The sequence below is a fragment of the Populus alba genome, chromosome 18, assembly GCF_005239225.2.
Source record: "Populus alba chromosome 18, ASM523922v2, whole genome shotgun sequence".
In the NCBI taxonomy this organism is placed as follows: Eukaryota; Viridiplantae; Streptophyta; class Magnoliopsida; order Malpighiales; family Salicaceae; genus Populus; species Populus alba.
Genome location: NC_133301.1, coordinates 7,518,503 through 7,535,655, shown reverse-complemented (window position 1 = coordinate 7,535,655; position 17,153 = coordinate 7,518,503). Strand labels below are relative to the sequence as shown.

Genomic DNA, 17,153 nt, shown 5'->3' with positions numbered 1-17,153 from the left:
CTTAAAGACCAGGCAACAGCTCCAGATCTCATCATGAAGGCATACCCATATGTGCTTTTCCTGTCTTCTAGATCACGTGCATAGTCATTGTCAGTGTATCCAATTAATCCTTCATGCCCTCCCTTCTTGTGGAAGATCCCAAGTTCAGTAGTTCCTCTTAAGTAGCGCAGAATTCTCTCGGCAGCCAATAAATGTAACTTAGTTGGTTTAGCCATGTATCTGCTAATTAAACAAACTACAAATATTAAATCTTGTCTTGTAGCTATTAAATATATGAGACAGCCCACCATTTGTTTAAATAAAGTTTCATCAACGCAAGCTCCATTCTCATCATTGTAAAGTTTACATCCTAAGGCAATTAGATTATGGACTAAGTTGTTGTTTTCCATCTTAAATCTCTTTAATACCTTTGAAGCATATCTTCATTGGCAAATGTAAATGCCTTTAGGTCTCTGTAGAACTTTGATGCTAAGAAAGAAACGCATTCTTCCTAGATCAGTCATGTCAAACTCCCTCAACATGGATGTCTTAAACTCAACAAACATCAATTCATTATTGTCAGTAAATATTAAATCATCTATATATAAGCTGACAATAAGAATATTACCTTCCCTGTCAGTTTTAATGAACAAAGTATACTCACTATAACACTTCTCAAACCCTTCATTTATAAAATGTGCTTCAACATAGCTTAACCAAGCTCGTGGAGCTTGTTTCAGTCCATAAAGAGCTTTTTTCAGTTTGTATACCTGCTGTGGATTCTGCTTTTTCTCATATCCTTTCAGTTGTTCTACGTAGACTTCTTCATTAAGTTCTCCATGCAAGAAAGCATATTTGACATCAAGCTAATATAATATCCATCCTTTATGAACTGTTAAGGCCACAATCATTCTCACCGTATCCATTCTTGCAACCGGTGCAAATACTTTTATATAGTCTATCCTTTGTTGCTGCACATACTCTTTGGCCACCAATCATGCCTTGAACTTGTCTACTTCTCCATCCTCTTTTAGTTTGGTCTTATAAACCCATTATACTCTAATTTTCTTTGCACTGGCTGGCAGATCAGTAAGTTCCCAAGTGTTGTTCCTCTTTATGGCCTTGATTTCAATATCCATTGTGTCCTCCAATGTTCATATTTTACCGCGTCTTCAAATTGTACTGGATCTATTGAAGTAAATAAAATCAAGTTAACATTTGCATCTTCTTCCTCTGAAAGTTCCCCAATTACATAATCTCTTATCCATCTTGAAGGTCCTTTAACTCTTCTTTCATGAAAAAATTGATGATTCTCCCTTGTTCTCACCATGTTGAGAACTACCACCATAATAACTTGGCGATGTCCTACTATTCTCACCAGGTTGAGGACTGCCAAGAAGATTTTCATGAAAACTTGATGATTCTCCTCGATTCTCACCAGGCTAAAGACTAGCAGTTAAGTCTTCATTTGTATATACTCTATTTTCTAATTCTTCAGGAATGTCTTCCTCATTCATGGATGTTCCAGTATCACCTTCATCTCCATATTTTAGATCAACCACCAGTTATTCATTATAGCTTTGGTCTCAGTCCCAAGATTTTTCTTCATCAAATACTACATCCCTGTTGATTATAATCTTCTTCTCAATTGGATCATAAAGTATGTAAGCCTTAGATTCTTCACTAAGTCCTAGTAGCATGCAAGGAATGCTTTTGGCATCGAGCTTTGTCCTTCGTACATTAGGAATATATACATGAGCCATGCATCCAAAGATCCTAAAGTGTTCAACTGAAGGTTTGATGCCACTCCAAGCTTCTTCACATGTGTGATTTTGAACTGCCAAAGTAGGACTTCGATTGAGAACATATATTGTCCAATTTACTGCCTCTGGCCAGAGATTCTTAGGAATTCTCCTTTCAGTTAGCATGCAACGAACCATATTCATTGTTGTTCTGTTTTTTTTCTTTCAGCTACTCCATTCTGTTGTGGAGTATATGCTGCTGTCAACTGCCACTTGATACCATGCTCAATGCAATACTCATTGAATTCAAGGGATGTGAATTCCCCTCATCAATATGTTCTTAAGCCTTTTATATAGCCCTCTATTTCTTTTTCAATGTAATTCTTAAAACATTTGAACATATATAATGCTTCAGATTTCTCTACTAAGAAATAAGTCCATGCTTTTCTAGAAAAGTCATCAATAAAGCATATAATGTACCTCTTTTTGCTATTAGAAATAAGAGATATTGGTTCGCAGAGATCTGCATGGATCAGCTAAAGCTTCTTTGTGGCTCTCTAATTGTTGTGCTTTGGAATGAGATCTCTATGCTGCTTCCCAATCATGCAGGTAGCGTATACTGTTGATGGAATCTTGAACTGAGTTATCCCATGCACCATGTTCTTTGCTTGAAGAGTCCTCAATACTTAGTAGCTTAAATGTCCATATTGACAGTGCCACAAATGTGCTAAATCTAGTGTTGAGTTATAAAGGCAGGTTGGTTTCTGATGTAGTGAATTTGTTAACAGCATAAACATCCTATTTGTTGTCATTTTAGTATGTATAATAAGCCCTTTTTCTCCGGATGATAGATGTTCATATATCCATGTTGAATGAGGATTGTCAACCCTTTGTCTTGAAGTTAACTAATGCTAAGAAGATTAGTCTTCAAATCAGGGACAAAAAATATGTCACTAACAACATGTGTAAGACCATTCACTTTCAATTTCAAGTTGCCTTTTCCCAACACATCCATTCTTGTGTTATTTCCCAGCTTCACCTTCTGTTTGAAGTTCTCATTTATCACATGGAATAGGCTCTTATCACCACACATGTGGTTACTGCACCTAAAGTTTAAAAACTAGACATCTTCCCTTCAAGCATGATTCATATCCACATATGACATGAGTAGCATTTTTTCTTCTTCTTCTCTAGTTCAGCGTAGTTAGCTTCTTTATCCCATCTTGGACACTCATATTGAAAGTGTCCAAACTTATGGTACTTAAAACACTCCATTGTTGCTTTGTTGTTGTAAAACTGACTACTTATCCCTCTGCTTCTACCTCTGTATGCACCTCGCCCTCATCTTTTCGCATTGAATCTATCTTCAGAATTGGTGATCTTAAGTGCTTATTCTTCTCCTGTGTGATGCTGGAATTTCTGCTCATGAACAATCAAGGAACTTTGGAGTTTATTAATTGAGAGTTGATCAATATCTTTGTATTCTTCAATTAAACAGACAATATAATTAAACTTCTCACTCAATGATATGAGAATTTTCTCCACCACTGTAACATCTATCATTCGCTCTCCATATGTTCTCATTTTGTTAGCAACTGTCAGTACTCTTGAGAAATACTTAGACTCCTTTACCAGCTTTCATCTCTAAGGTTTCAAACTCTCTACAGAGAGCTTGCAGATGTGATCTTTTGACTCTAGCACTTTCTTTATACTTCTTTTTCATTGATTCCCAGATTTGTTTGGAAGTATCCTTTACAAGGATGGTTTCCAATATCGTCTGATCTATAGCTTGAAAAATATAATTTTTCACCTTCATGTCTTTCAGCTTTAACTCATCAATCCTTTTTCATTGCATTTATGTCTACTCTATGCCATTTTCAGCCTCAACATAGCCATTTTCTATCAACCCTCAATATTCCTTAGAGCGTAAGAAATTCTCCATCAATATGCTCTAGTGGTCATAATGGCCATCAAAATGAGGAATGATTGGCTGCACAAAATTTCTTTCCGGTGTCATATTTCTTTGCTGCTGCAAATGAGACTCAAATACTCCTGCTTTGATTTAAATAGAAAGGCTCTGATACCACAATGTTATAGAAAGTGACAATAATGCAAGATCAAAATCGATAGTTTTTATTGAAGAAGAAGGTTGTTTTTATACAACCTTATATAATCTCAACAGAGGAGATATTCACATAAACAATAATGCAAGATCAAAATCGATAGTTTTTATTGAAGAAGAAGGTTGTCTTTATACAGCCTTATATAATCTCAGCAGAGGAGATATTCACGTAGAAAATCATGCAAAATATAAACTAGCAATCCTATGGACTAAGACTTATTATACTGAATGCAAATCCTAACTACTTCCTTAACAGAAGCCTAAACTTTCTCTTCAGTATTATAGGGAGGGTACAGAAACTAGTTGAAGCATAGGCTAATTTTAAGAATAATTCTTATAAAGGCTCATCCTTATTAGGGTAATCTCATTATATGGATGAATATCTTATCTCTCATATCTTATGAAACTATATGAGGGGTTTTTAATATGGAAGCATATTCTGAAGAAAATTTTTTAAAAAATGAAATTTATTAAGGGCCTCTAAAGAAATCTTAAAATTGCTAAAATAAGAGTGAACATCTTCAATGACCAAATCATTGTGGATTGTATTCAATAACTCCTAAACAACATATTATTCCAAGTTTTATAGGTACAATTAGCCAAAAAAACATGTGATACCCTTACACAACTTTAAGATTTCCTTGGTCTTATAATAACAATAGGAATAGTTGTATTAAAGGTGCAAATAAACTATAAGGTTACTTAAAATTTAATATATATTGCTATTAAAAAAGATATGATAGTAAAAAGACTTGAATTAACATATAGTCATATAAACTTGAATTTATTAAACTAAAAAAGAGGTAAACTTGAATAAAAACATTCATTACTAAATCCAAAGCTTTTATAATTATGATAGAAGTAAAGGCTATGATTGGTATAAAATAGTTATACATCTTCAATCATTAAAAGACAATGCACTAGTTAGCCTAAAGCAAAAACAAGCATTAAAGAAAAAATTCATGGTCCGATTTCTAGGGTTTAAAAAATCATTTTCTCAATTTTTAACTAAAAATACACCTTAAATACATGAAAAAACACATTTCTATCCTCATACCAGCCTTTAATCATTCAAAAAAATAAAAAAATCAGCATAAATAAAAAAGATTATTGAGTACTGATTTTTTTTTTTTAACAATATAAAGACTTGAAAGCAATTTAATAAAACTCCTCTCACCAAATAAAACTTATTAACATTATAATCAAATTATTTTGTTACCAAAATATATCCAACCAACTATTTTTTCTTTCCTCAAATTTTTGGTCTCTATCATCTCTTAAACTCAATGAATGAAAGCTGCACAAAATAAAATTTTGCATTAAAAATTAAAATGCTTAAGCTTACTGGGAAAAAAATAGCAGTCAACAAAAGAGCACTTTTTAGCCTGAATTTCATAAACGCCACATTGATTGTTTTTGGTTCTCCTGCTGTTTTTATCTTTTACTTGTCTTTATAATACAAATTAAAACTGTCATTAAATTGGCATTTAATCAAGTTTAGAAATCTAATTCACACCTTTAATCCTCAAGAACATTCAATTCGAAGAGATCGTCCAAAAAAATAAATAAACATGAAAGGATACAATCGGTAAAAAACAAAAGGATAACTGAACAAAAAGAAAAAACCTATTGAAATCAATGAGAAAACATGCACCGTGCTTGTCATATACAGTAGAACAACCACACGATTTAGTTTTTCTTGTAATTGTAATTGTAATTGTAATTGTTATGCTATGCATTTCACAAACCTTGGAAATGTATGAAAATCTGTATATACAAATGAAGCAAGCTATAAAATTGGAGCAAACATGGTGGCATTAGAACACCATAAGAAGAAGCTGAACTGCTCCAACGTCATCTGACTGGCTTGTCTGACACAGGCATACAATGTCATTGGCCTTCAGAAAGGTTGAGGGGAGTTAAGATGTGTTGACGTGTCAAAAATCATAATCTATGTCTGATATGTTTTGGGAGACAGAGAGCTTAACCAGCTTTCCTTGCTCATCATATCGATCAAGGTTTTCACATGGAGCAGGGAAGATCGTCCCTATAACACGACCTTGAACAAAGGCGCACTGGAAAATATGCTTTTTTTTGTAAGTTAACCCCACCGACATATCTTGAAAAGTCACATTCCTAACTGGGATTTCTTCACTCCCATGCATGCGAACAGGCACACGAACTCCTTGGCCATGGATTCCACTGAAACTTATGTCCTGGAGTGTTGGAACAGCCTTTGGATCATAACCCTCATCAGGATGTTCATTGTAGTCTGTCTTGATAACAATTCCAACTCTTACATCGTCAAATGTCAGGTTCCTGTAGGTTATATTTCGAACATATGCACCTCTTCCAGGGGCAGTCTTGATCCGAACTGCACGCCTTGAGCTCCACACAAGGAGATTCTCCACGGTAACACTTGATACCCCACCTGACATCTCACTGCCAATTGATATGCCGGCACTAATACAAAATTCAGCCAGGGTGGATCTCAGTTGCCATCTAAAGAAAAACACATGCATTTATGGCAAACTAAGACAGCTAAATGGTGCCGAGAACCTAATAAATGATAATATGATACCAGTAATTGTGATAAAAGCCTAAATGCACAAGTCAGCTAGGGTCCAAAATCATTCAAACTGCATGTTGCCTAGCAACCACGACTGAGTTTAGTATCCTGCTTCATAGCAGTTTCTTGAGTGAAGTTTTAACATGGCTGAAAGCCACAAAGGTTAAATCTACAACACAACGGTTCATTCAAGAATCTACAACACAACAGTTCCTTCAAGATTACCAGATAGGCAATTGCATTAAGGAATCATCAGTTGCTTTCCTACATAGAAACAAAAAAATTCATGGTTCCCTTGCATCAACTTGCTGAAAACAAAGTAGTAATAGCACCTCAAATCATATTTCTTTTTTAATGGAAATGGTCCTTGTTTGCTTGTGGTAACCTCCTTCCATTGAAATGTTCAAAACTATGGTTAAGTAAAACCTTGGGTGAAAATTCTTTGTTTTTGTGCCCTTCTCTCTCTTTTTAATTTAAAATTAATTTATTCTTGTTTATTCTTCCATTTCTATTTTAAACCAAAAAAGCATGCTATTATTATTATTATTATTGTAATCACATTTAATTTAAAAAAAAATTTATATATATTAGGGTCCACCATTATGCATAATTTTTTCAACTCTTACTAAACATCATTAAAACATGTTTTAATAATTTTTACACCCTTCACATTTTCCCCTTAAATTTTACTCCTTTAACATTTTGCTTCCAAATTTTTCACCTTATACCAAATGCAACCTAAGTAGTAAAGTTCCAAAGAAAAGCAAATTTATCGATTTACATATAATATTTGTAAACAAAAAAAGTACAATTTAGAATAACTCATGCGCCTCCGCTTGTGCACATTTCCTCTATAATATTCTAATCAAATGGGTGAAATTATATATATAAATATCCTCCACAAACTGGCCTTGTATTTACACATTCAAATGTTCTAATCATTCAAGGGCAGATGCCTAGAGAAGACATGGTAGAATAATGTTTGGGCCCAAAGATTTGTAGAAGATATACAAGGATGCTAGTTCTAGAGCTTACGAGAACAAGAATAGAAAAGATATGCATCAAGTCAGAAGCAAATTATTAAGATATTTTACCTGACCATAGAGCGAACTACAAGATTACGGATGAGAATATTCGTTGAAGGTCGTCCATATGCAATTCCATACTGATCCCATCCACTCTTTATTGCAATTGCATCATCCCCCACACTTATGTAACAGTCTTCAATTACCATATCCTCACATGAATCTATTTATCCCAAAAAAATTTAAGTTCACATTATTCCGTATGGCAAGAACAAATTGTGAACAATCTTCAAAACTGCATTTCAGTTGAACAAAAAAGAAAAAAACTTTGCTAAAGATGTTTTGATGGCACAACCTACATGATTTCAAGGGGTTTGAAGTTTAGCCAGTCAATATGAGATAAAGTACTCCAAGTTACTAACATGCAGGGTTATATCATAGTCCTACATCAATAAAGAAAAAAAGATGACAAAAAAAACAAAGAAAATTAACTATTACAATGGTAAATGGGGCTCCAGCTCACTTGCACACAAGAAAGAAGTCAGTTTGAGAGAAATAAAAAGTAAAAGGTAGAATGATATTGAGATCCGAAGTTTAGTATCAAAGTTCAAAAAAATTCACTCCATGCAATCAGTCTCGCTGTTACCTCAATATCTGAAATGTATTATTGATTATCATCCAAGATCAGCTTGTTAGTGAGTTGAAAAACACGGGCACACAAAGAACAACCCTCTTCAATGGACCATTTTTCCAACATCCAACCTTAACACTAATTGTTTCCTACCCCTTTTTCCAACCTAAGCCCTTTCATTTCATTGATATATAATAATTAAAACTCAGCAGTGCATCTCATCCAAGGTGCAAAATATTAGTAAGGAGGCTGATCATCTCTAGAGGTTAAGTTGACATCAAAGGTAGGGTCAGTTTGTGGAAAACAAATTACAGTAGCGGAAAACTACAATTATCAGAAATATTTACCAGGATCAATTCCATCAGTATTTGGGGCTTCAAAAATGGGAGCCAGAATTGTAACATTCCTAATTGTTACATTCTTGCAGTCATATGGATGAAGTGTCCAAAATGGGGAATTGCGTAGTGTTATGTTCATAAACACAATGTCACTTGACCACATTATCTGCACAAGGGGACCCCTAGTGTGGTTGAGAAGCTTTTGGCGATACTTCTTCCACCATGTTTGACCCTGTCCATCTATGGTACCATTGTGTCCTGTTGATCAGCAGAAATGTTTGATGAGGACCATTCCCGGTCAAGGAAAAAACAATTTCAAATAATAAATGTTGATGAACTCAATGTTCACTATGATAACAACAAAGCTAGAAACTACCTTCTGGATCAACTTATGTGAAGTGTTCAAACTGGAACTAATAGTATGCATGATTTCATATAATTGGTTGCTACCAGACAATCATATTAACTGTTCCTACAGTGGTGCCATCAGTTTGATTTGGGGCTTTGTATATTGCATCTCATTCAAGATATGACAAAATTGCTTGAATAGTAAGAATTAATAATTTCATCTACAGCGATATGATTAAGTGGAATTACAAGGGAAACAATTAAGTTGAAGGTCTTTATTTGCTACATCTTACTTTGTGGAGGAATTTTTTAGGCACCAAACATAGGCATGGAATAAATGGAGACAAATTTATCTAACATCCAAGGGACTGTTCTATCCAAATTATCTTGTAGCTTAAAGTAACTGAGAATTCTACATAGAGAAATGCTACTGTGAGGAAAAAGAGAGACCCACTATTATTTTGTACAAGACACTTCTGGGTGGAAAAGCTGTGGAAAAGCTATATGGAAAAGCAGCATAATCAATGACATTATGTGATGATGCCCAGATAATGCAGGAAATGGTCATAGCATGCATCATCTCTGCTTAAATATTGACTCAAAATGACCAATAGTCAGTTAATATGATTGGTCAATAGTCGGATCCACAACAATTAATTATCTACCCTGTTGATTGTTTGTACATTTTGTACTCTCCATTTTTATTTTAATTGCTTCACTTTGTTTTTTTCTGTAACATTTTGTAGGCCCATCTCCATGATCACTCTTTATATCTGTGCATCTGATATTCATTGCATGAGTAGTTCCACATTCAAAGTTAAAAGCCAGAACTAAGGTCTGAGCATACTTTGGATAGAAGTTGAAACAACTGACCTGTTATAACAATATCTCTGAGGTTTTGACCGTGGATTAAACTTCCATACCGAGGTCCAGGATGCTCTCTCCCATACCCATATGAAGGCAATGGAGGCATTAAAGGCCAATACTTCTCATCCTGTCAAATATCAGAAAAGGGGACGCGTCTAAAATAAGCCATAACTTTAAATCACTAAAAATGAAATAAAATGACTGAAAGTTCTAAAACTAAGGGCCTGTTTGCCTGCACTGTGAAAACTGCAGTTCAAGCCAAAAAGAATAAAAAATGATGCTTGAAGTTTGAAATGCAGCAAACCACGTAGACAAACAGGCACTAAATGAACTAGTTAAATACGCAACTTCTGATAAAAACTATAACGGTTTGCCTAATTTTCCAACTATTTGGGAGACCAACTATTGGCAAGCTGTCAAATTGATAGTGCAGACCATCTGGCAATAGCTTCAATAACTTCACAGTACCTGTTCATGGCTGATCTGAATTCTGAAAAAGGAATTTAAAGGTCATATTTGCAACCTATTGTCTTCCCAAGGACGATAAGCTTCAATGACAAACTTAGGGATATGGCTATGCATTGTCACAATAATTATAGAACTTGCTAAATATACTCTCTTCATCCCACTCCAAACAGATGTTTAGACAACAAGGCGTAACATCCTCTCCCTCAGCCCACCCATCAGTAGTGTAAACGAGATTCAATTCCAAGTCTTTTCTACAACACCAACCCATTTTCATAGTGGTCAATTCTAATAGCTGGTTTGAAACAGTTAAAAGGTTAAGTTCTAATTATTTCTTTGACCCTATTACAAGTTTAGGTGCTTCATGATTCTTCACTCATGTATACGAGCAACCATAAATAAGAAAAAAAATCCCTCCAAGTATACAACTCAAACTAATCCACAGTCCTTCTACATAAATTCCATTCAACTATAAATAGAAATAGCACCCTCCAAAAGCTAATCATCACGGATTATAATACTTTAAACAACTACTCTTGAACAGTGTTAACCCTACTTAAACCACATTCGACAAGAAAACCTACTAATTAAACTTGAGTGTTTTATAAGACACCGCTAACCTATTATACGAATAAACCTTACAGAGAAAGTGGGAAAAACTTAAAATAGCCCCTTTTGGATATTAAACCACTCAACTCCCACAACCCCAGTCACCACCACAGCAATCTAACATTTCCTTGTATTTTGGTCTACAAATCTAAATCACCAGCTCTCATTTTTCTTTTTTAAATATGGAATCCCTTATTTACAAGCCCTAATATAGCTAGAAACCGAAAGATTTTCATCAACAGATAATAATTAAACTTTCCAAAAAAAAAAATTAAAAAAAGAAATGAGTAATGTGAGATTAAAAATTTATGGTTATGCAAATAAATTAAGAAGTTAGGGAGTGAGTAACCTGGATTCCAAGTATAACAGCATCCTCAGCAAGAAACAGAGTCATATGACTAGTCAAATTAAACGGTGCCGTTAACCATTTCCCAGGAGGCACATTAAGCTGGCCACCACCTCTCCTGGCCAATTTCGAAATTGCCGAAACTGCCCTCTCAAAAGCCTCGGTATTTAGAGTAACGCCATCACCGACGCCGCCAAAATCGGTCAAATTGAAAGCCACAGGACGCAGTTTGGGGATGGGGCGGACGGGTCCAAGCCAGAAAGCGGCAAAACCACCACGGACGGCATTGCGTTGCCATAGAAAGACGGAGGCGAAGGCAGCGATCCAAAGGAGAGTGAAGAGAATTTTGTGAGAAGACAAAAAAGCAGGAACGCAGCGTTTAAGGTCAAGCCTCTGGTAATTGAAACGACTGGTGAGTGGAGATGCAATAGTCTCTACCATGATGATGATTAATATTGGTAAATTGGAATAGCTATTGTGAAAGGAGGAAAGTGGAGATGGAAATGGAAATGGAAATGGAAGATTTTGCTGTGGTGCATGCTGAAGGATCTATAAGGTTTTTTTTGTTTTTTTAGGTGAGATGTTGTTAACTACCAAATAAGAAATAGAGTGTGTTGGAAGGGAAGGGAAGGGAAGGGAGGGCTTTTTGGGCTTTTAGTAAACACGCCCAGGTGGGCAGTAGAAAACGCAGTTCAATGCCATCAATCAATTTAATAGGTATATTACATTAAATTATCAATAAATCCCTAATTTCTTTTTATTTTAATACATCTACCTTGAATAAGAAATGGCACCTCTAACATTTTACACCCCTTCACTAATTAGCCCCAGAGACCACAAAACTTTCAACCTCTCAAACAACATTTTAATATCAAAAGCCAATACTAAACTCAAAAATTCAATTTCCTAGTTCTCAAATATTAAAATATTCAAAATCCAAGTCATAATTGGATTTAAAATGCATAAAATTAACTCGAATAGAGAAATTATCTTTAATTACAATTATACTTACAAAAGCAACTAAAAAACATTGTGGATTTCCCAAGAATAATGCCCTTTTTATTATGTATAACCATTCTTCTTATTTTATATTTTATCCTTTCGTGCTAACTTGTTTAGAATTTGAAAATAAGAAATTTTGTGTGTTAGCTAGCTATGGGATTCTTGAGATATCATAAAAAAGAACTTGGCTGTTTTTACATCTTTTTTGTGCTTAATTTGAAAAAAAAAAAAATCAAATTCAGTTTTGTTTCTTTAAAATTATTGATAACCCAAGGACCATACTTGACATTAGGTGTAAAACTGAGGGTTTGTTGACTGTTTAATGTGCACTTTTTTACTCTTTAGAATTGTTGTGTTTTTTATTTTCATTTCTTCAGTTTTTATAAATTTATTTTAGTTTAAAACTTTATTTTGTTTATTTTTTAGTCCCACGTTTTAAGGGAGAAGAAAGAAAATCATCAAAAAAACAGCAAATGATTAAAAAAAAAAAAAAAATGATAGTTGGCTTATTTTCAACCACAAAACAAGTTGTTCTTGGAGTTGACAGTTCCATTTAACGAGGGAAGTTCTATTCTGATATTTTTCACCCTTTATCTTACCCAAAAAAATCGTTTGGGTTTTCAATGATTTTTTTCCAACAATTTAATTTTGTATTTTTGGATCAATTTAAATGTGTTTGGAGTTGAGAGATTGATATTTAAATATTTTGATAGAGTTTACTAGGTGTTTCTAGATTATAAAAAAAAAAATTGAAAATTTAATTTTTTTAGGCTCAAAAATAAATTGAGAGATTTCCCAACCACCTTTTTATGTATACTTGCATGGTTATTTTTGTTTTATTTTTTAAATTTTATTCTATTGTTTTTCTTTGTATGTTTTATTTTTATTATCTTATAATTAAATAAAAAACTTTTATTAAAAAACCAAACCAGGTATTACTTATGTGACAATTTACCAGATTTGTTGGGTTTGATAAAAAAATCAATGTCATCTAAAATATTAAAAAAAAAAAAAACCATCCTAATAGAGGGACTCTAATCATGCTTCACGTATTAAAGTATATATATATATATATATATATATATATATATATATATAATGTGTGATAATCCATATATATATATATAAAAAAAAAAAAAAAAAGTTTACTAATGATTCTAACATAGTAAAGGGATGTCAGTGGAAGAAAAAAAAAAAGGACAAGGAGTTTTCATTCAAATAACCAATAATTCATAAAGTATTTGCATGAATTCACTTATTATTATTTTTTTTATATCCATAAATATTTTTAGAATACTTTTCGAGTATCAAAACTAAATTTACATTTCTAAACCAGTTAAAAGAAACCATACACATCCAAAATAAAGTTCATGAAAATTAAATTTATCACTAATAGTTTAATCTTAATACCTAAAGATAAATATATTGTAACGATTACTCCATGCTAACAAAATTTGGTTTCTTTTCTTTATTTTTAGTTCCTCGTAGAAGTGCTAACAAAAGCATCGTTTGCATCGAAGGAGACATGCATGATGATGCAACCAAGCGGGTATTACTGGTGGAGAGTTGCAATCAATTATGATCTGAGCACTAAAAATTGGAATTTCTTTCCTTTTCTTTTTGGTTCTTTAGACTAAATGTACATTGAACTACTTTTTAATAGACATGAATGGGTATTAAACGACATGATATTGAATTATTCATAGATAGGCTACCTACCCACCAAGAAAAAACCAATACAATTGATAGGTCACTTGGTTGCTTAGTTGGGAAGATGGCCACAACTCATAGAAAAAAAAAAGGAAAAAAGATGTACAAGTTAAGTAAATTGAACTTTGAATTAAGGGGATGATATTTGATAGGATGTTGTGAAATTGTTGTGCTATGATATAATTGGGTTGGAGTAATGATAGAATAACTCAAAATATCAAATAAAAGAAAAATAAATCTAGGTATTTTGACTACGGGTAGAACCGACCATTGTTGAAGGGATTAAAAAGTGATGAAAGCTCGGTCAAAGCTAAGAAGAAAAGGGTTTGAACTCAATTTATTTAAATTGACATGGTAATTGTGTAAGAATGTGTAGTTTTAAAAATAAAATTATTGACTAATGAATAAAATTATAAATTAAGTACAATGGAGCTCCATGGCTAGCTAAAAAGGAAAATAAATTGGAGTTTGATATAATTATGATAATGCTTGCGAAATTTAGTGAATATGTGTATACAATTGTTCAAGTGATAATTTAGAGGAGTTTATAATTTAATGATGATGAGTTCTTAATTAAATATGAGTTTTATCCTTTAATGTATTTTGGACAAGTAAAAAGTTCACCAGTATGTGAATTGGTATAATGAGTAAGTATTTTTTGGAAGAGTTTGAAATAAAATGTGAATTGAATTAGTTGGTTTTTAGGACATTGTGTTTTAGTGGTGTTATAAGATATGTCATAACCCATTTTTTAGTCATTCTCCAAATTCATCTTTTCTCTTCTAAAAAATCAAAAAAATATTCGAACTAAAAAATAAAAAAATCCAAAAAAATAATAACAATGAGAAGAGGATGTCAGAGCGCCCAGAAAATGGTTAGAAGTTGGTTGAGGAGGCTCAAAAATTCAAAAATTAAAATCTGACTGTATATTTTTTTTACAGATGAAGAGCTCTGTTGACAAAGAAAAATTCAATTTGAAGAAAAAAAAAATCCAAAATCAGATGTTTATGGACTCAATTAAATTTTATTGGAGGTTTGATTGAATTTATATAGGGTTTGATTACAAGAAAAAAATGATTTTTAAGTCAATTTAGGCTTTAATTGAAAAAAATTAAAGTTCTAGGCCAAAGTAGAATTTTTTAGAGTTGATTTGATCAAATCAAGGGCTTAATTGCATAGATATTGAAGTTTGATGGCTAATTAGGGACTTGATTGAAGAAATCCAAAACCAATGACCAAATTGGAAAAATGTGCCGAAATCCGGGGTTAAAATTGAAGTTCTTCATGGGTAAAATTGAACAAAATTAAAACTTTGAAGCCAATCAGGGGTGTAGATAGAAATAAATCACAAATTGAAGGACTAAATTGTAAGGCACTATTCATCTTCTTCTCCAGCGACGTTGGTTGGGTGGCCACCTTCCAAAGGCATTTGGCGCCTCGTTTCATCACCAAATTGGATGAAACATACACGCAAATGATCCTGTGATACCTGACTACATGCTAGTGTAAGCCGTTCGGGCTGATCGAGGCTGCAGAGGCGGTGGCACCGCCCTAAAGTAGCCAACCCGACCATCCATTTTTCCTGCAAAACTGACAGTTCATCATTGCTACTTTAAGCCAATGGTTGGGATGCTTTCGGGTCAAATCAAGGGCTAAGATTTTGCACCAAAAGAGACAAAGTGTCCCTCTTCCACCACCTATAAATAGATTTGATATTTATGCTCCAGGGGTGGGGAAATTTGGGTTCAAAAACAACCAAAGAACCAGCCTTTCTCCCTAGAATTTTTTCCTTTTCTGCCATCTGTCTCTTCACATTTTCTCTCCCTCCACCATTGGAAGCTGTGCCACCGTCATTTTGCGTTGTCACCAATAGCGCTGCCAACAATAGCTGCCACTAGCAGCAATAGAGGAGAAACCGAAACAAATTGGAGAAGGAGAAAGAACAAGAGAGAGAGCAGAAACAGAGGTCGATGAAAATGCAGAGAAAAAGAGACCACCGGCCACCCACAGCTCTCCCTAGTTTGCCACCGCCACCAGCACCGTGAGCTACCACCAGAACCTTCGCAGCTAGAACAAAACGGAAAAGACAAAGAGCCAAAGAACGAAAGGACAGAAAAACAGAACAAAGACAAGGAAGAAGATAAACACTGTAATAACTTTCTCTTCGCCGCTGGAAACACTTCATGCCACCATAACACAGCCGTTGTCCACCACGACAACAGCACCACCGCCGGGTAATTCTCTCCCCCTCATCTCTGTTTCTAGGTTTTCTTCTTGCATGTAGAACGTTCATTGTGCATATTCTGCAAGCAAGAAAATAATTACTCGGTTACTGTGCATAAGCACAGTAACTGGGTAATTACATTTGGTTGGTTACTGTGCCATGCATAGTAACCAGCCCGGGTTGGATCATGGTTACTGTGCATGGCACAGTAACCAGTCTGGTTTGGGTCATCAACCCATTCCACGCAGCTGGACTGAGTCCAACCCAATATAAGGTAGTTTGTGTTTTATTCGAGTCGGTCCCCGCCCAATTTTGTTTCGAGTCCGGCCCGTTCAAAAATTTAAAAAGAAAATACATTTAAAAAAAACATCCATGATTTTCTTGCATATTTTTCTATCCATTTTAATTAATATTGGTTCGTTTTTTATATACCGCAAAAACACCAATGCGATATTAAAATACTCGGTTTTCGTCAGAACCTTAAAAAAAAATGTTTTTTTGTTTTCATGCATACGGCCAAGTCTCTCAAAGCTAAAAATCATATTGTATTTTTATACAACAAAGAAAGCTTCAAAAAATATATATTATATTTTAGCATGCATTTTGGCTTTAATAACCAGTTTATTAAAGTCATGAGAACTTGACCAATATTTCAAAAAAACAAAAAAAAAATATTTTGTTTTGTTTTAATGTCTGGGATTACGAATTTATATGTAAAATGTATTCCCGATATTAAAAAGGTAGTTCTTTTATAGACATCAAACCGGTTAGGTTTTTACCCCATAAGATAAGAACCTCCTTATTAAGGAGGGCTTTTCTTGAACCATAGGCGGACCAACATGATAAGACCTTAGATTTTTTATCAGACAATAAAACAATGCAACTTACCTTAGGTAGGGTGTATTTGGGGTGCTAATACCTTCTCTTTACGCAATCAGTCTTCATACCTGATCTCTGAGACCAGTTAGGGTTCCTAGTAACCAAAAATTAGGTGGCAACTCCCATTCCATTTTTTTCACCGCTAAGAGACAAAGAATTCCTTGTCTCCCTACATTTACCAGAAATATATCCATACATTTGAGGGTGGACTATCACCGCGATGCCGCACATGTGCGACAAGATATATGGAATGTTAATGCTTGCTTTGAATGGTGAGAGGATGAATGAAAACGCTTA

The 17,153-nt window shown here is 34.0% G+C and overlaps 1 protein-coding gene across 1 annotated transcript; it reads right to left on the bottom strand.

Annotated features, from left to right (window-relative positions):
- Positions 1-5,451: 5,451 nt before the first annotated feature.
- LOC118056669 (probable polygalacturonase) lies at positions 5,452-11,664 on the bottom strand. The gene is made up of 5 exons (XM_035068950.2): positions 11,045-11,664; positions 9,628-9,748; positions 8,416-8,664; positions 7,507-7,660; positions 5,452-6,306 (listed from the first exon to the last, which is right to left on the bottom strand). The coding sequence occupies exons 1-5, from the start codon at positions 11,480-11,482 to the stop codon at positions 5,781-5,783; spliced, it is 1,488 nt and encodes a 495-aa protein (XP_034924841.1). The 5' UTR covers positions 11,483-11,664; the 3' UTR covers positions 5,452-5,780.
- Between the last annotated feature and the right edge of the window lie 5,489 nt (positions 11,665-17,153).